The sequence below is a fragment of the Bos indicus genome, chromosome 22 (genome assembly GCF_029378745.1).
Source record: "Bos indicus isolate NIAB-ARS_2022 breed Sahiwal x Tharparkar chromosome 22, NIAB-ARS_B.indTharparkar_mat_pri_1.0, whole genome shotgun sequence".
NCBI classification, from domain to species: domain Eukaryota; kingdom Metazoa; phylum Chordata; class Mammalia; order Artiodactyla; family Bovidae; genus Bos; species Bos indicus.
In genome coordinates this window covers 14745711-14764339 of record NC_091781.1, presented here as the reverse complement: position 1 = coordinate 14764339, position 18629 = coordinate 14745711, and the positions used below count along the sequence as shown (strand labels likewise).

At 48.5% G+C, this 18629-nt stretch overlaps 2 protein-coding genes across 9 annotated transcripts in view; one reads left to right on the top strand and one right to left on the bottom strand.

Moving 5' to 3' along the window:
• Nucleotides 1-18629, bottom strand: part of LOC109576052 (atypical chemokine receptor 2-like) — a 99172-nt gene that overhangs the window by 60539 nt on the left and 20004 nt on the right. For 5 of the 7 annotated variants that reach the window (XR_011562949.1, XR_011562945.1, XR_011562946.1 and 2 more), the window contains exons 5-6: nt 15217-18054; nt 349-12862 (exon numbers count right to left, since the gene is read on the bottom strand). The gene's annotated coding sequence lies outside the window, so the exon portion shown is untranslated. Of the gene's footprint in view, nt 1-348; nt 12863-15216; nt 18055-18629 lie in introns of those variants that run through there. The other 2 variants (XM_070776174.1, XM_070776175.1) reach the window with 2 other exon arrangements.
• Nucleotides 443-18629, top strand: part of CCDC13 (coiled-coil domain containing 13) — a 34353-nt gene continuing 16166 nt past the window's right edge. Inside the window, exons 1-7 of one of the 2 annotated variants that reach the window (XM_070776160.1) lie at nt 443-545; nt 1425-1651; nt 5458-5606; nt 9060-9202; nt 10792-10881; nt 15409-15525; nt 16732-16836. In XM_070776160.1, the coding sequence (XP_070632261.1) occupies nt 522-545; nt 1425-1651; nt 5458-5606; nt 9060-9202; nt 10792-10881; nt 15409-15525; nt 16732-16836 (855 nt within the window). In that variant the 5' untranslated portion in view covers nt 443-521. The remainder of the gene's footprint in view (nt 546-1424; nt 1652-5457; nt 5607-9059; nt 9203-10791; nt 10882-15408; nt 15526-16731; nt 16837-18629) is intronic. The other variant, XM_070776161.1, reaches the window with a different exon arrangement.

The following is an 18629-nucleotide window of genomic DNA, read 5'->3' as shown; positions in this document are numbered from 1 at the left end:
CACTAGACTCCCAGGAAGTCCCTCTGTTCCTAGTCTTAAAAACATAACTACATTTATTTAGCAGTTACTATTTCGTGCCCTGCCTTTTACACTCACTGGCACAAAATAACCTTTTCCCGACACTGTTCTGTATTTTCCAAAGACTTTCTGAAAGGCTACGTTAAATTTCATGGTGGGATCGTTCACTTTAATTTCTTCCAGCAGGACTGCGGGATGCGCATCTCTGCGTAGAACGTTTGGCCCACAAAACTTTTAAACTACGTTCTAGAAGCGGACCACTAGCTCAACTTTAAAGTCTCAAGACGCAAGACGCCCCCTCCCATTACCCGACCGCGCTGGCTGACTTACCTACTAAACCCGGGTAGTCTGCACCTCCGTCCCTTTCCGAACTCCCTGCGCCCTCTTGGCCGCCGTAGACGCATGATGACGTCACGCGGCGTCGTGCCTGGTTTCCCTGGTGACGGTTGCCAGGACAGCGCAGGAAAGCGTCTGAAGAGGTGACGGACCTTCTGCAGCTAGAGATGGGGAGCAGCGGAGCAAACACTGTAAGTGCAGGGAAAACTACAGAATGGTTCCGGCTGGAGTCAAGGGAGCAAGTAGCCGCCAGGAGGCCTGGCCGGAGCCAGGGGTGTATACCTGTGTAAAGACTTACTGAGCTGTACAGTCACGACTTACTCATATAATTTACTCATGTAAATTATAATTCAATAAAAGCAGTAATTAGGGACTTCCCTGGTGGTCCAGTGGTTAGGACTTCGCGCTCCCAATGCAGGGGGCTTGGGTTCGATCCCTAATCGGGGAACTAGATCCCATATGCCACAACTAAAGATCCTGTATGCTGCAACTAAGACCTGGCACAGACAAATAAATAAATATTTTTTTAAAAAGCAGTAATGATATCTGAGCCCCATTCCTAGGAATTGATATTTAATTGGTCCAGGAATGTGCCACAGCATTGTTATATTTTAGGAGCTCCTGCTGCTGCTAAGTTGCTTCAGTTGTGTCCGACTCTGTGCAACCCCACTGACGGCAGCCCACCAGGCTCTGCGGTCCCTGGGATTCTCCACTTAAGAACACTGAGATTCTAATGTTCAGCTAGAGTTGACAGCCACTGCTTATAGGGATAGGAAGGAGTCAACTGTTGAGTCTGAGTAATGGGGAAGAGTATCCTGATGGCACAGTCAGGGATGGAAGGGTGTGTCGGGGGTGGGGTGGGGCGGTAACGCTCAGTACAGTTCAGCTGTGGCTGTCAGGGGATCTGAAGTGAGGGTGGGTCTTCCAAGCTTCCACATGGACACTTGCAAAGCTAAGCAAGAAACTCCAGGCTTGAGGGGTCGTACAGGGCTTACTACGAGTCGAGCACTCTTGAGGAAGAAGCACTTCGTAGAGTTTGCTTCAGCTCAGGCTTCTTTTCCTACTCCGAGGGCAAGATGGCAGAGGATGAAGGCTCACAGGACACCTTGAGGCTCCAGTTTAGAGCCATGCAAGAGATGCAGCACAAAAGGTTACAGAAGCAGATGGAGAAACGGAAGGAAAAAGAACTGAGCCTCCAAAGCAGAGGTGATGACCAAAAAGAGCCCCTGGAGATCTCTGATGGCCTCAGCGTCCTCCAAGCTGGGGAGCAGAACTCGAAAACCAGCTTTCAGCAGAGGTAAATGCAAGCTTGGACTCTCCCAGGGGCATTGCAGGGAGGTAGGGAAGATGGGGAGAATGACTGCAGACAGTTCGACAGTCCGGTTGGCCAGATGTGTGTTTATCAACTGAGACTCAAGAGGTTTCAACATAGAGATTGTTATTGAAGACTCTTGCATCTGATAGAGGGTCTGTGGGCCTATAGACATAATTTGGCATGAAATTTATTCAAAAACCATGTGAAGTCAAATGGAAAATTTTGAAACTCATCAAGGTGTAGTTTATTCACTTGGATTTTGTCTTTTATGAAAGAAAAAACTGGTTTTTGAGGAGCCAGTTGGCTGGCTCTGATGACTCACAGATGACCACTGCTCCAAATCTCATCTGAGATTGTTCTGCCCCAACTTCCCTTTCCTGACACACAAGGACACAAACCTACCTCTCATAAAGAAGCACTTGATGGATTGCTTTTATATAGTTGGTGAAAAGGTTGAAGAGTCCAAAATCTTCTCATTTTCCTCTAAATTTGTCATACAGATGCAGTGATTTATATAGGCTATTAGAAGCAGAAGTCTCAATTGATACCAAAGTTTGCTAGCCAGTTTGCTAAAAAAAAAATCACAGCAGTTGTTGAGCTATTTCTTTGCTTCTGGTTTCACCCAGAATCTATTTTCTCCATCTACAAATTCTACTTTTCATGGTTTCTCAGTTTTCACAATGTTCTACTGAAAAAGCTAATTAGAAAAAAATTAAGATGTCAATAATTGAAAAATTCATAGGGTTCCTAAATATTAGATCTAAGTTAACCCCAGACCGATTTCCAAATGATCTTTACCCAAGTCGGAGAAAGTGGAATTTGTGGATATCCAACAATATTATTAATAATATCCATTATCTAATAATTAGTTGAGCTTCCCATGTGGCTCAGTGGTAAAGAATCTGCCTGCAATGCAAGAGATCCAGGTTTGATTCCTGGGGCGGGAAGACCCTCTGGAGAAGGAAATGGCAACCCAGTCCAGTATCTTGCCTGGGAAATTCTGTGGACAGAGGAGCCTGGTGTGCTACAGTCCATGGGGTCACAAGAAAGTTGGACATGACTTAGCAACTAAACAAAACAACAATAATTACTGTTACCTTTGAGCTTCCCAATTGGCGCTAATGGTAAAGAACCAGCTTGCCAATGTAGGAGACGTAAGAGATGCAGGTTCAATCCCTGGGTCAGGAAGATCCCGGGAGGTGGGCATGGCAACCCACTCCAGATTTCTTTCCTGGAGAATCCCATGGACAGAGGGGCCTGGTGGACTACAGTCCATAGGTTGCAAAGAGTCGGACAACTTAAGCAACTGAGCAGACACACATGCATAATTTCTATAACTTATTTACTTCCTGAGCAACTGCCTCTATGGAGCTGGTTTCGTGCCTAATGATAGAAACAATCACAGACCCATCAATCACATGTTTCTCATGTTTTAAAGTTCTGAAAAAAGCGTTGCAAAACAACGTAGAACATGCAATACCAGTCGCCTATTCTGATTTCCTATTGGATTAACCTGAGACCCAGAGCCCTGGCCTCAACTTAAGGCTTAGACAATCCTCTTTGGTCTTCTAATTGTTGTCCAGTCACTCAGTCATGTCCAACTCTTTGTGACCCCATGGACTGCAATACGCCAGGTTTCCCTGTCCTTCACCATCTCCCAGATGCTCCATCTTGCTCAAACTCATGTCCATTTAGTCAGTGATGCCATCCAACCATCTTGTCCTTTGTGGTCCTCTTCTCCTCCTGCCTTCAATCTTTCCCAGCATTAGGGTCTTTTCTAATGAGTCAGTTCTTCACATCAGGTGGCCAAAGTATTGGAGCTTCAGCTTTAGCCTCAGTCCTTCCAATGAATATTCAGGGTTGGTTTCCTTTAGGATTGACTACTTTGATCTCCTTGCAGTCCAAGGGACTTGATTTCAAGAGGCTTCTCCAATACCATAGTTCAAAAGCATCAATTCTTCGGCACTCAGCTTTCTTCACAGTCCAACTCTCACATCCATACATGACTACTGGAAAAACCATTGCTTTGACTAGATGGATCTTTGTTGGGAAAGTAATGTCTCTGCTTTTAATATGCTGTCAAGGTTTGTCATAGCTTTTCTTTTAGGGAGCAAGCGTCTTTTAATTTCATGGCTGCAGTCACTGTCCACAGTGGTTTTGGAGCCCCCAGAATAAAGCCTCTCACTGTTTCCATAGTTTTCCCATCTATTTGCCATGAAGTGATGGGACCGGATGCCATGATCTTTGGTTTTTTAATGTTGAGTTTTAAGCCAGCTGTTTCACTCTCCTCTTTCACAGTCATCAAGAGGTTCTTTAGTTCCTCTTTGCTTTCTGCCATAAGGGTGGTGTCATCTGCGTATCTGAGGTTATAGATATTTCTCCCGGCAATCTTGATTCCAGGTTGGGCTTCATCTAGTCCAGCATTTCGCATGATGTACTCTGCATAGAAGTTAAATAAGCAGGGTGAATATAAGCAGAGAAGTTAAATAAGAACAGAAGTTAAATAAGCCTTGACCTACTCCTTTCCCAATTTTGAACCAGTCCATTGTTCCATATCCGGTTCTAACTATTGCTTCTTGACCTGCATACAAGTTTCTCAGGAGGCAGGTAAGGTGGCCTGGTATTCCAACCTCTTTAAGAATTTTTCCACAGTTTGTTGTAATCCACACAGTCAAAGGCTTTAGCATAGTCAATGAAGCAGAAGTAGATGTTCTTCTGGAATTCTATTACTTTTTCTATAATCCAATATGCAAGTAAAACTAGAGGGCCTTCCCTGGTGGTCCATTGGTTGAGACTTTGCCTTCCAGTGCAGGAGCTGCAGATTCCTGTTGGAAAGCTAAGATCACACACATGCCTCGGGGCCAAAAAACTAAAACAAAAAAGAGAAGCAGGGCTTCCTCTGTGGTCCAGTGGGTTAAGAATCACCTTTCAATGCAGGGGACACCGATTCAATCCCTGGTCCAGGAAGACTCCACATACTGTGGGGCAACTAAGCCCATGCACCGCCACTAGAAGAAAGCCTTCACGCAGCAACCAAGACCCAGCGCAGCCAAAAATTTTTAAATAAATAATTTTAAATTATAAAAAGCACAGAAGCAGTATTGTAACAAATTCAATAAAGACTTTTAAAAATGGTCCACATCAAAAAATCTTTTAAAAATTAAGACTATAAATTTCTTGTAAGTATCACTTTAGCTGTTCACAAGTTTTCAGATATATTGCTTCTACAGTCAATCCATTCTAAATGCTTCATAATACACATTATGATTTCTTCTTAACCCATAAATAATCTAGCAGTGTGTGTGTGTGTGTGTGTGTGTATGTTTAGTTCTAAGCATATGACAACTTTGGAGTTCTTTTCTGAATTTTTGCCCTTTTTTAGTATTGATTTCTAATTTTAGATAATGAATATTTAAGAAAATGGTCTGCATGATGCTCATTATTTGGAGTTTGCTAAGATTGCCTTTGAAGACTACAATACATTTTTATGCATGTTCCATGGATGCTGGAATGGAGTATGAATTCTCTGGGCAGGGTTTTACATAGCTCTGTTGAACCCCTAGTAAACCATAGCATTCAAAGCTTGTTGCTCCTTTCACTTATGTGCATGTGTCCTTGATCATTGTTTTGAGAACAGTATGCTAAAAATCTGCTCATTGAGATTCCCCTTAATTCTTCATTCCTGTTTTATACAGACCAGTTCTAGTCACCACCCAGTACCCAGCCAGGGACAACAAACCTGGGCCACGGAGGCCTGAGCCCCCTGTGATTCTGCTTTTCCCTTGCAGGGTGCTTGAAGATGAGATCGAACAGCTTCGGGATCAACTCAGGGAAACAGTGGATGAGAACGGGCGATTATATAAGTTGCTGAAGGAGAGGGACTTTGAAATCAAACATCTCAAAAAGAAAATAGAAGAAGACAGATTTGCCTTTACAGGTAACTGCACTGCTATTATGACAGTTCCTACCCTTAAGTCTAGGTCGGCTGGCCCAGCTGCCATGGAGCCTACAGGGTGGACAAACAGCAAGTTCCAGAGGGCAGGTGTGAAGAAAGAGTGCAAGGGTCAGCTGTAATCAAGCTTGTCCAGTTAAGTCTCAGAAATGAGGGATGGGGAGAGGAATGGAGCAGGCAGGGTGGGCCAGCATGCCAGGAACCGGGAGCAGCAGAGGCAGAGGACAGGCATTCCAGGCAGTGTGGGTGAAGCCGCTGGGACTCATGACAGTTCTCCATGGCATCTGCTGCATGTTCGGTGGGCTGATGGCATCCATTCTATCTCGATACTCTGACTCAAACATGGACGTGAAAAAAGCCCCAGTAGAAGTAAGCATTTACTCTATACCTCTTGCTGTTACTGGGCGAGAAGGGTAGACAAGACAGGGAATTTGGCTGTTCCCATGGGGATTTCCTGGAATCCAGCAGCATCTAGAGTGGACCTTGTCTCTTCAGGTCTGACTTGGACCTTGGCTCTGCTGCTTGAGACCTTGACCCCATGGGCCTGTTAGGGACCCTGGGTATGTTAGCCCTGTGGGTGTGGACTGGACATTGACCACTGACTCTGTGGTTCTAAGCTAGACCTTATTCTTACAGACCTGGTAGAGACCTTGGCCCTGGCTGTCCTCTGCTCCATGCATTGAGCAATTCCCAGGTGGCTGACTAAAAAAGTACAAAGTCGGTGTCACCAATCACAGAGGGCAATACGTCTCACCTGGCATCTGCTGCAGTGTCCCCCTCTGCCTTTGCTAGTAAATGCCCTTGAGAGTAGGTGTACCCAGAGGACCAGTGCTGAATTAAAAAGCAAGGGAAATTTGGTATCTTAAAAACTCTTATGCCTCCCTCCATTCTTTGGCCTTTTCTGTCTAAAAATAAAGCTATACTGAAGAGAAGGTAACACCTAACCTGGCTTGGGTTTCAGATGCAAAGGGGCAGCTTTTGCAACGCTGTCTCTCAAGGCTGAGAGGCTCCAGGGGAAGAGGAGATGCCTTCATGTTTTGAAGAGGAAAGTCTGACAGGCTCAGTTCATGTCTCTAAACCAGGCTGCTGACAGCTGATAAACTGGTTTTCCTTTGGCTGGATTTTTCGTGTTTGCTTTAGTTTTTCCATCGCTTTGTACAATTCTTTAATGATTGCACTAGTGCTTACAACACATATAACTTTTCATGGCCTACTTAGAAATATTATTTTACCACTCAAGTGGGATGAAGAAACTTTACCACCATATGGATCCCTTTACCCTCCCCCTTACAGTACAACTCTTAAGTATTGTATCTGTATATGTTGAAAATCTCATCAGAGAATGCTATTGTATTTGCTTTCAACCATTATACATGAACCATGAACTTCCAAATGTTGGATTTAGAAAAGGCAGAGGAAGCAGAGATCAAATTGCCAACATCTGTTGGATCATCAAAAAAGCAAGAGTGTTCCAGAAAAACATCTACTTCTGCCTTATTGACTATGCCAAAGCCTTTGACTGTGTGGATCACAACAAACTGTGGAAAATTCTTAAAGAGATGGGAATACCAGACCCCCTGACCTGCCTCTTGAGAAACCTATATGCAGGTCAGGAAGCAACAGTTAAAACTGGACATGGAACAACAGACTGGTTCCAAATAGGAAAAGGAGTATGTCAAGGCTGTATATTGTCACCCTGCTTATTTAACTTACATGCAGAGTACATCATGAGAAACGCTGGGCTGGAGGAAGCACAAGCTGGAATCAAGACTGCCAGAAGAAATATCAATAACCTCATATATGCATATGACACCACCCTTATGGCAGAAAGTGAAGAAAAACTAAAGAGCCTCTTGATGAAAGTGAAAGAGGAGAGTGAAAAAGTTGACTTAAAACTCAACATTCAGAAAACTAAGATCATGGCATCTGGTCTCATCTTCATGGCAAATAGATGGGGAAACAGTAGAAACAGTGACAGACTTTATTTTTCACTGCAGATGGTGACTGCAGCAATGAAATTAAAAGACGCTTGCTCCTTGGAAGAAAAGCTATGCCCAACCTAGACAGCATATTAAAAAGCAGAGACATTACTTTTCCAACAAAGATCCGTCTAGTCAAAGCTATGGTTTTTCCAGTCGTCATGTATGGATGTGAGAGTTGGACTATAAAGAAAGCTGAGCACCAAAGAATTGATGCTTTTGCACTGTGGTGTTGGAGAAGACTCTTGAGAGTCCCTTGGACTGCAAGAAGATCCAACAGTCCATCCTGAAGGAAATCAGTCCTGAATGTTCATTGGAAGGACTGATATTGAAGTTGAAACTCCAATACTTTGGCCACCTGATGCGAAGAACTGACTCATTGGAAAAGATCCTGATGCTGGCAAAGATTGAGGGCAGGAGGAGAAGGGGACGACAGAGGATGAGAGGATGAGATGGCTGGATGGCATCACCGACTCAATGGACCTGAGTTTGAGTAAACTCCAGGAGCTGGTGATAGACAGGGAGGCCTGGCGTGCTGCCGTCCATGGGGTTGCAAAGAGTCGGACATGACTGAACGATTGAACTGAACTGAATTATATTAATACATATTTTAAAGAACTTAACGATATAAAATATTCTATTTACCCAGATATTTTACCATTTCTGTGCTTGCCCATTTACTGCTGCCCCTACTATCATGGGGTTGGCAGCTTCAAGAGTGGGGCTTGGGCTTCCCTGATGGCTCAGTGATAAAGATTCCACCTGCCAATGCAGGAGACGCCAGTTCAATCCCTGATCCGGGAAGATCCCACATGCCTCAGAGCAATTAAGCCCATGCACCACAACTATTGAGCCTGTGCTCTACAGGCCAAGAGCCACAACTACTGAGCATGGGTGTTGCACCTACTGAAGCCCGTGCATCCTCGAGCCCATGCTCTGCAGCAAGAGAAGCCACAGCATTGAGAAGCTGGGAATTGCAACTAGAGAGTAGCCCCTGCTTGCTGCAATAATGAAGACCCAGCACAGTCAAAAATAAATAAATTAAAATTATTTTTAAAAAATAGTGGGGCTTGTCTGAAGACAGTTGGGAAAGAATAAGCAAAAGAAAAGGATTTCCCCCATTCACTCTGAGCCCACTGCCTGCCCTTTGGACGAGAGAGGGCAGATTGCTTTGACCTCTTTCTGATGTCTAGTTCCAGGATTTGTAATGCTTTTGAGTCCTGGGAGGGAAACATAACCAGAAAACTCACCACTGGACCATCTGTACTTCTAGGTTTCGTTTCCTTCCCCAGGTTCTTTCTCCTCACGTGTCCTCACCCTCTTCAACAGACATGAGGTGGCCGAGGGCAGCTACTCCTTGTTTCCCCAGTCACTGCCTGGCCCAGGTCAGCAGCAGCAAGCTTATTCAAACATGCGGGCCTGTGTTTTTAATGGACCTCACCGTTTCCCTTCATTTTAGGGACAGCTGGTGTGGCTGGGGATGTGATTGCCACCAAAATCGTCGAGCTGTCCAAAAAGAACCGGGTGCTGATGGCAGAGTCCGAGGGTGCGAAGACCAGAGTGCGGCAGCTCAGCAACCGCATCCAGGAGCTGGAGCAGGAGGTGAGGAATCTCAGGTGCCCCTGCCCCGGGGGCTCCTCACACCCCACGCCACTCCTCCAGAGAGGGAACGCACTTACATGCTTTGGGTCCTTTGCAAGGACTTTGGGTCAGTGTTTGCCCTGAGTCCCTCAGTCTGTCCCATCCTGAGAGGGGACTGTTGGAAAGCAAGGAAGAAGCAGGCCTGGAAAGGTAACCCAGCACACTGGAAAGGATGCAGGCCTGGAGCCTGACCACCCAGGTGTGAATGTCAGCTCCACCACTGACTTGCATTGTGACTTTGGGCCAGTTACAGTCTCCCTGTGCCTCAGTTTCCTCCACCTGTCACATGGCAGTGATAATGGTGCTCACCTCAAGGTTTTCTGAGGATTAAATGACTTACTGTTGTAAAACGCTTAGAACAGAGCCTAGCAGGTATTTAGCACCAGAAAGATGTTGTTAGATACATGATCAGGGATTCTGGCTAACTTGAAGCTAGAACCAGGAACATTCCATCAGTTCGTCCCCTGTTCGTCCACCTTCCCTCTCTGCCACCCCTGCCTCTCACAGCTAATCATAAACGCCTCCAGCTGAGCGAGGGCACAGCCCCAGCGGCTCATGGTCCTTCAGGAGCTGGAATGAACCTACGTGCATAGCTTCTCCTTATGTGGCTGGAGGAGCCGAGGCTGGCAGAGGTTAAGAGGCTTTCTCAAGTCACACAGCATGTGGTGGTGCCAGACTTCAAATCCAGTTCTGTTGTTCTCCAAAACCCTCCTCAGTCATTATACTTGGCATTGCATTAGAGCTTCTTTATTCTATAACAAATTTTTTTTTGAGAACCATCTCAGGCTCTGTTCCAGACCCTGGGGAGACTGTGAAGAGCAAAATAGGCCTGATTCTTTTCCTCCTGGAGTCAGACCAGCAGCGGGGGCCCTTCAAGGAGGTAGCACGGGCAGTGGGTCCCTGGAGGATGAGAAGGGGCCAGACTCGGAGGGTTGAGGCAGGGGCCTCCAGACAGAGGACCCAGCAGGTGCAAGGACCTAAATATGGATAAAGGCCTGAAAGAGGGCCAATGTGGCCAAGCGTGGATCAAGGTGAGGTGAAAGAGGTGGGAGAGCGGGTCGTGCCCAACCATGTCAGACAAGCGTGGTCTTGGTGTGAAGGACAACTGGGAAGCCCTTAAAGGGTCAGTTGACTGTCTGTATATAGCAGCGGTCTTGGCCACCAGGCCACAAGCCTGTTAGGCAGGTTTCTTAGCATCTCCGACCTTGTTTCCTTGAGTGTAAGGTGAAGTCCGTAATTCCTTTTCTGTCTCCCAGGCTGTTGTTAGATGCAGATCATGGCTGCAGAATCATTATTTATTAAGCTGTTCATGAATCCTAAGGCTACTCCACTGTGACTGGGGAATGGGGCAAACAATCAATTAAACCTTTTCCCATCGCAAAGCAGCTTGTAAAGGACAGTTCTTCCATTAATGGGCCTTAAAGTGAGCTGAAGAGACAGGCTACTGAGATCGGTGACCGCACATCCGACGGCAGCACCAGAGCACTTCCCGCAAGGTGCCACAACCACTGAGCAGAATTAAATATTAAGTGCCAGGTTTGCTTTTTCAGCTGCAGATAGCCCAGGCCAGGCTGCCAGCCAAGGGATCCACTGACGCAGGAGCCAAGCCACCAAGGACCCAGATGGGAGACAGAGTCTTGGTATGAATTCCCTTCTGTGCTGGGGAGTGTGTGAGGCAGCCATGGGCCTGGGCCTCCCCTCTTCCATGGGGGCGCAGGTGTCTCTCTCCAGGGTCTACCTCCACCCCACTGCTGAGCTGGTGCCACCACTGCAGCAGCATCCTCAGAGTAGCCATCAGGGCACAGTGACCAAGTCTACCATCTGAGGCCAGGAATGCCCCAGTGAAGGCTAGTGAGGGTCTAATTGATTTAGTTCCCAGAGAGGGAGGTCAGCAGGGGCCTGAGGACCCCGGAATCCTAGAATTTCAGGATCAGGAGGGAAGGCCTGGTGTAGCTGGCCTCCCACTCTCAGCCCAGCCATGAAGGATCTCCGTTACAGCCTTCACTGGTGAGACATCCAGCCTCTACCTTACCCCAGGGACAGGGATCTCACTCGTCCTCAATGGAACCCTGGTTTTGGAAGGAGGCAGTCCATATTGTGGGAAGTCTTCCCTTGGTGGAACTCCAAATCTACAGAGTAAAAGTGATTACTGGGAATGGGGGCTATTTCCAAGATTCCATTTTTACGTAGCCAATGAGCCTCCATGAAACCTAGGACATGGGAATTACAACTCCATGAAAGGAAGGCAGCCTGACCCAGTGGGCTACTGGTGAGGGGCACCAAACCCAAGCCAGACAATAAATAGCTCAGAGTCTCAAGGACAGGCTTCCCAGGTGGTTCAGTGGTAAAGAGTCTGCCTGCCAATGTAGGAGACAGAGGAGATGCAGGTTCAGTCCCTGGGTTGCGAAGATCCCTTGGAGAAGGGGCATGGCAACCCACTCCAGTATTCTTGCCTGGAGAATCCCCATGGACCGAGGAGCCTGACGGGCTACATTCCATGGGGTCACAAAGAGTCAGACATGACTGAGCAACCGAGTACACACTCAAGAACATCCCAGGAGGCCTCCCCACGGTTTTGTTTTTGTTTTTTTGGCTGCACCATGTGGTTTATGAGATCTTAGTTCCCTGATCAGAGATTGAACCCGGGGCCCCAGCAGTGAGAGCACCAAGTTCTAATCACTGGACAGCCAAGGAAATCTCTCCATCGTTTTCTTAAGCCAAATGAGTTGGTGAAACGGAATCCAAGCCTCAGTACTCCCAGTTCGGTGCCCCCTTTTCCACCCAATCTTCCCTGTTGTCTATGACTCAGGGTCAAGCCACTTCATGCCTGTCTCAAGGAGAATTCAGTCCTCTCCTCGGTGTACAGTGATGGGCCCCTCCATGTACAGGGTGACATATCTCTTGAAGGCTAGTCTTGTGTAGACCTGTCTCATTGCTAGGGAGGCAGTGGAGGGGCTCCGCCCTCAGCGGGGGCCAGTCTGGGTGTCATTCAGCGCTTTTCCCAGCTCTAGGGGATGCTGCTAAGCTGCCCCATGTACATCCACATCTCTGAGTGGGACTGTGCTGGGTGGGAAACTGCTCATTCGGTCACTTGTTGAACCTGATGGAATTTTCTGTAACACAGAGAATCAAAGACCAGCCCACTGTCCACAATAGGGGAGATGAGTAGGCATACTGAAGGGAGGAGGCGGGGACAGGGCCCTCAGGGAGAGCCCCCTGGCTTGGAGTTCACAGAGGGAACGCACTCCACCCGAGGCAGCCAGGAGGTGGGATGGGCAAGGGCTTCCTGAGGTGGCCTTGCTGGAGTAGGAAGGTAGGGGTGGCCCTTCCAGCAGAAGCAGCGTAAGCTCAGAGCAGGAAAGCGTCACTGTTCCTATTCTGTTTGTTAGCTGGGCATCAGTTAGACAACATTTGGCTGCAGCCCAGGGCCCATGAGGAGGAAAAGGGGAACATAAACAAAGCTGGGGTGGAGTCACCTGCGGAAGGAAGCCTTGACAGTAGCTGGAGGAGGAGTTCCAACTTCGTTCTCTGGCAGCAGGGAGCCTGGGAGGTTTCTGATGGAAGCGTGGGTGGTGGGCTGCAGTCTCCACTCCTCAGGACACAGGTCTTCCCGGGCCTCTTCTACTGAGAGCGAGAACAATAGCCATGTCCCTCTCATTAGACTGTTCAGCCCAACCCAGGCCTGGGTCATGCTCCATAGCCTGCGGGCTCACCCCCGACTGGGCCCAGAGCTCCAAGTGCATTCCAGAGTAGAGCTGAATAGCCTCTCTGCATGGGGCCTCATGAAGCTGTTGTTGTGTGTGGCCTTGGCACTGTCTGCTCCCCCTGGACACCGGTTCAGGTATTCCCTCAGGGGAGAAAGCCAAGACCCCCAGAAAGCCTGTGGTATCTCACTCTGGGCAGAAACAGCTCTGAAATGCCAAGGAGGTGGGGTTGGCACAGCTTCCCGAGTTGGGGGTGAGGTGTGGAGCCTGGCAGAGTAGATGGGGTGATGCCCTCACCAGAACACCATCTAACCCTCAGCCACTTTTGCCAGCTGCCGCCCCAAGCCAAGTTATGCTCTCTGGGCATCACCATCTGTCAGAATCTGCCCCAGGGAGCACCTTTACAAGCATTATCCCATCAACACTCACAGGCACCCCAGGGGCTGGTATAAGATTGCCCCCATTTCACAGGCGAGAAAATGAGGCTTGGAGAGGTGTGAGGTTGCCCGGGCTCCAGATCGAGATGCAATCCGAGTGCCCTTTCTGTGCCCTCATGCTCTCAAGTGCTCTCTCAGCTCTTGCACCACCACCCACCAGAGCCTGGGGGATAGGGCGGGAGGGGGTTGTCAGGCAGGGGCTGCTGCTTCCTAACCCAGGGCAGATTCAAAGCAGCACCTTAGCAGGGGGCAGACAGGCCCCCAACAGCAGTGGGAAGGGATGGCAGACAGCCAGACGGGGGAAGGACAGACAAAAAAAAGATGCCCTTGTGTTTTGCCTAAGTTCTCCGGTTGCAAATTCTGCTCACACTGGTTACTCTATTTAGCCTCATGGTGGCGCTGTGAGGATGCAAGCATTTCCTAGATGAGACCCGCCCCCCCATGAGTCCAGGCTTTGCTGGCTGTGTGTGCAGGTCTAGTTACTTTGATCAGTGGTTTTCACAGGGGCTGCCCAGAACCTCTGGGGTCTATGGAGCTCCCCACCCCCAGTCTCCTAGGGTCTATCTTTCACTAGAATTCCCCGGAAGTTTTAATCTGTGTCTGCTAAGAAAAATTGAGAAAGCTGCTGCGGTATCCACCTTGTTTCCCAGAAGTTTACTCCACCTGATGTCTTGGGACAGGAGCAGATGGTCTGTGTCACTGCCAGTGGGACCCTCAGCCCACCAACCAGTGTACCTGTTGCCATCATGCCAGGGCATCAGCAGCAGCTTAAATTTGGAAAATCAGTTGGTGCAAGGGAAGGACTAGGCTCCTAATTCTACTGCTGCCACCTCAGCCAGCTGTGTGCCTGAGAGGGCATGTATTTCCCTCCTCAGGAACTTATTTTCATCACCTATGGAAAAGGTTTGAATGGGCTGACCCTGGAGTCCCTTTAATGCCAAAGTTCTGTGAGCCTCAGGAACTTCTATTGAAGTCAGAAATGGGGAGCACATTAACTCCCCATTTTGAGAAAAATTTCATCCAAATAGTTTACATGAAATATTATTATTAAAAAAAAAAAACACTGCTAAGAACTCTAACAGGCAGAGTTTTCATGGTTCCTGCAATTCTTTATACCACAGAAATGGAGCACTGGGGGATTAAACTGGTCCTTATTTCTTTTTTCAAAAAATAATGTTATTCATTTATTTATTTATTTTTGGCTGTGCTGAGTCTTCACTGGTGCAAGGGCTTTTCTCTAGTTGCGGTGTGCAGGCTTCTCATTGGGTAACTTTTCTTGTTGCAGAGCACTAGGGCACATGGGCTTCAGGAGTTGCAGCTCTTGGGCTCTAGAGCACAGGCTCAGTACCTGTGGCACATGGGCACAGTTGCTCCGCTGCATGTGGGATCTTCCCAGATAAAGGATTGAACCCATGTCTTCTGCATTGGCAGGCAAATTCTTTGCCAGTGAGCCCCCAGGGAAACCCTGGGTCCTTATTTCTATTTAGTGAACTTACTGCCAGGAAAGCCCAAGGCCCAGTCTGACAATTCTAGGAGAGGGAGGCCCTGAGTTAGAATGTTTGTGGCCCTCCTGCCAAGCTAAACCCGTTCCCTCTTCATCCTGAGTGAGGGTGGATTTGCTGTGATACCAGTCTCTACACACAGTAGAGAGCCTACAGTCTGTGTCTGGGGAGGTGGGGAACAGCCTCCTCCAGATGCTCCCTGTCTGTGGTCAACCACAGGTGTCCACACATGTGTGGCCACACTTGAGCACAGGGCTCAGGCCCCAGCATTGGGCTGCCAGGATCCACACCCCTGCTCCCCTTTACCAGGTCCCTCAAGCCAAGGGGCTCACCTTGCACCAGCCTCTGCTTTGCATCCACAATGGTCTGACGGCAGGACCTACCTCACAGCGCGTATGATGATGAGATGGGCTCCTCTTGTTGAGCCTCAGCGTGGTACCTGCACACACCTGGAGAAATGAGGGCTGTGAGTATTATTACTATTTAGGCTTCAAGTGACCTCTCTCCCTGTCTTTCCCAACCAGCCGGAGAACCCAGAGGTGAAAGTCTTGCAGGACAGGCTGGCGGCCACAAACTTGAAGATGAGTGACCTCCGCAACCAGATCCAGGCTGTGAAGCAGGAGCTCCGGATGGCCCAGAAGGTACTTCTGGGTCAGAGTTCAGGTCTTCTTGCATGGCTGGGACTAGGGCTGGGAAGGGCACGGCTGGACAATGGCTTCCATTCAGGAGCTTGGTCCCGTGAGCATCATGTTGCTTGTTCTGGGTCAGGCTCCAGATCCAGTAACATCCTTCCACCAGCTCTTTAAACAGACTCATCTGGTAAGGGGGATTGCTGGCTGCCTGCAGGTCCCTGCACAGAGGCCCTTGTGGTGCCCACCCAACCCTGGATGGAAGACAGTGCTGTCCACCCTAGAAAGTCCCTTAAACCTTCCCTGAGCTATGTGTACCCCAAAAGACCCTGGATGTCTCCTTAATAAGCCACCTTGGACTTGGAAGCCTACCAAGACCCACCTCCTGTCCGCTGCTGTCTCTAATATTAGAAAATGGAAAGGTTGTTTGTGGATTAAAGGCCCCTTTCAAAGGAAAATGCTCAGACTTGGGAGGCAGGCCCAGCTGGTTCATTATTTATTTTTATTTACATAGTGAATTCTCTGGCATTTGTCTTCCCTGCTGGAACCACTCAGACCAGCCAAGATTTCCAAAACAGAGTTCTATTGTGGAAACAAGCACCAGAGACTTGGTACGCTAGATCAGTTTCCGTGACAGGCTACAGAGGGCCCCAGGGCACAAGCTGGGGTGTACTGTTTCTACCTCAAAGCCTTGAGGTTGAGCCTGAACATCTCCCTGTAACAACCACAAATCTGGGCCCTTCTGGAAGCAAACATCCCCAGGTGGCATTTGGTAGGCCCCTGCCTTGCTGCACTCAGACACGGCCCCTCGTCTGTGGCTTTGCACGGAGGGCAAGGCCCTGTGGTGAGGTCGTCCCTGTAACCTCCAGAACAATCTCAGTTCAGGGTGACAGGGGAACAAATTTAGGAAGCAGGTCCTGGTCAACTTTGTGATTCATTCATCCCAGAATGTGTCAAGAGCAGGCGGCCCCACCTGGGCACTGTCAGCAGTTCCTTGTCTGCTCGGAGCATCACCGGGAAGTGCTGGGGAAGGTGGGTTTACTGCTTTCCCAGGGAGAGCTGCTCATAGAGCGTGGTCAACTGGCCTTTGAGGTGGGGAGACGGGAGAGGGGGGTGGTTGTGCAGGTGGAGGCCGGGTCTTCTGGGAACGCCAGGCACCCAGCACTGTTTCTGCACATACTGTGCTTTGGGTCATACTGAAGGCCCCACCTTTTTCAGGTTTTGACTAGTGAGGTTGGGGAAGATGTGAACATCCAGCAGCTCCTGTCCTCGCCTGGGACCTGGAGGGGTCGGGCTCAACAGATCCTTGTCCTGCAGAGCAAGGTGAGTGAGTCATCAGGCTCCTCCTGGCCCTGAACGTAAGGCTTGAGATGCCCTAGAAAGACCCACGATGACCCACATTAAGAGACACAGAACCCAAAAAAGGCCTTTAGATTCTGCGGAGTGCACTCGCAACGCTGTTGTTTCACATTTTCCCCAACCAGCCTGATTTTCATTTGTTGTTTAATGAACAGGCATTTATGGAACACTACATGCCAGGCACTGGCGCTCAACAAATGCCTTTGATTTATTTCACTCCAGGCAGATTTTTTTCCCCCTAGTTCATGTAAATTTGCATGACTATTGTAGGCTTTTTCCAGTTTTGTCCAAATGCTTGCAGGCTTTTGAAAGTTTCAATTACCCACCCCACCCCCCACCAAAAAAAACTTAGCCTGTCTCCCTTTTTATGTTCTAAATATTTTGGAGCATTTCTGGGAGATGGTGAAAGACAGAGAAGCCTGGCATACTGCAGTCCATGGGGTCGCAAAGAATCGGACACGACTGAGTGACTGAACAGCAACAAAGAGGCTGGGAGTAGGGGCTCCGCAGCCATACTGCTTGGATTCAAATCTTCGCTCTCTGAGACTTCCCTGGTGGTCCAGTGGCTAAGACTCCATGCTCCCAATGCAGGGGGCCTGGATTTGATCCCTGATTGGGGAACTGGATCCCACATCCCACAACTAACACGTGTCCCAACTGAGACCTAGTACGGCCAAATACATAAATATATATTTTTTAAAAACCAGCAAATATTAGCTCTCCACTCACCAACTGTGTGGCCTCAGGCAAAATGCTTCATCTCTGTGTCTCAGTTCCCTCCTCTTTGTACTGTGGATAATGACGGCATCTACCCTACAGGTTGTGGGGGTACTGAACGCGTGCACATGTGTAAATCGCTTGCCACAGTGCCTGGCATGGAGGAAACGCTGTCTGAGGTTAGCTGGACCAAGAAACTAAGAGGCATGCAATTAGGTGGGCCACTTCCACGATTTGCCACGCGCAGGTTCGCCTTCAACCCAGGTTCTCCAGTGGCTTGTACCCTCAGGGTCTCCTGTGGGATCCTTGAAGCCAAATGAAGAGGTCTCCAAAAAACTGTAATTAACAACCAGTGTGTGGCCTTGAGCTTCCAGAGACCTGAGTTTGAGTCTGGCCTCAGTCATTGGTCTACATGTTTGGTGTCTTTGAATAAATCTCTTCATCTCTGTGTCTCAGTCTCCGCACCTGTAAAATGGAGATAATAATACCTTCTTTATAGGATTGTTATGGGTTAGACAAAATAATGTTTGGGAAGCACCCAGCACAGTGCGTGGCCATAATAAGCACTCAGCACTTTAGTTATTGTTGTTAGTGTTGTGCTGCTGCTCCTGCTAAGTCACTTCAGTCGTGTCCGACTCTGTGCGACCCCATAGACGGCAGCCCACCAGGCTCCCCCGTCCCTGGGATTCTCCAGGCAAGAACACTGGAGTGGGTTGCATTAGTGTTGTAAAGCTGTGTAAATAAATGGTTAAAAGCAAGTGTTCTTTAGCGCTTAAATGGAATTACCACACAATGCCACAGGAGGGCGCTGATCCTGCAGCCCTTTACCAGGGATCCCAGTGAATTTTTCTCCTGGCCATGGACACAGGAACCCAGTGGGCTATGGTCCACACAGTGGCAAAGAGTCAGACATGACTGAGTGACTAACACTTTCAGGGTCACACCATGTATGTTGTGTTGACACAGAAATCAGGGTTAGAAGGGCCCTAGAGGTTATCCACATTAAACTCAAAGTGATAAAGCCATTGTTCTGTAGGATG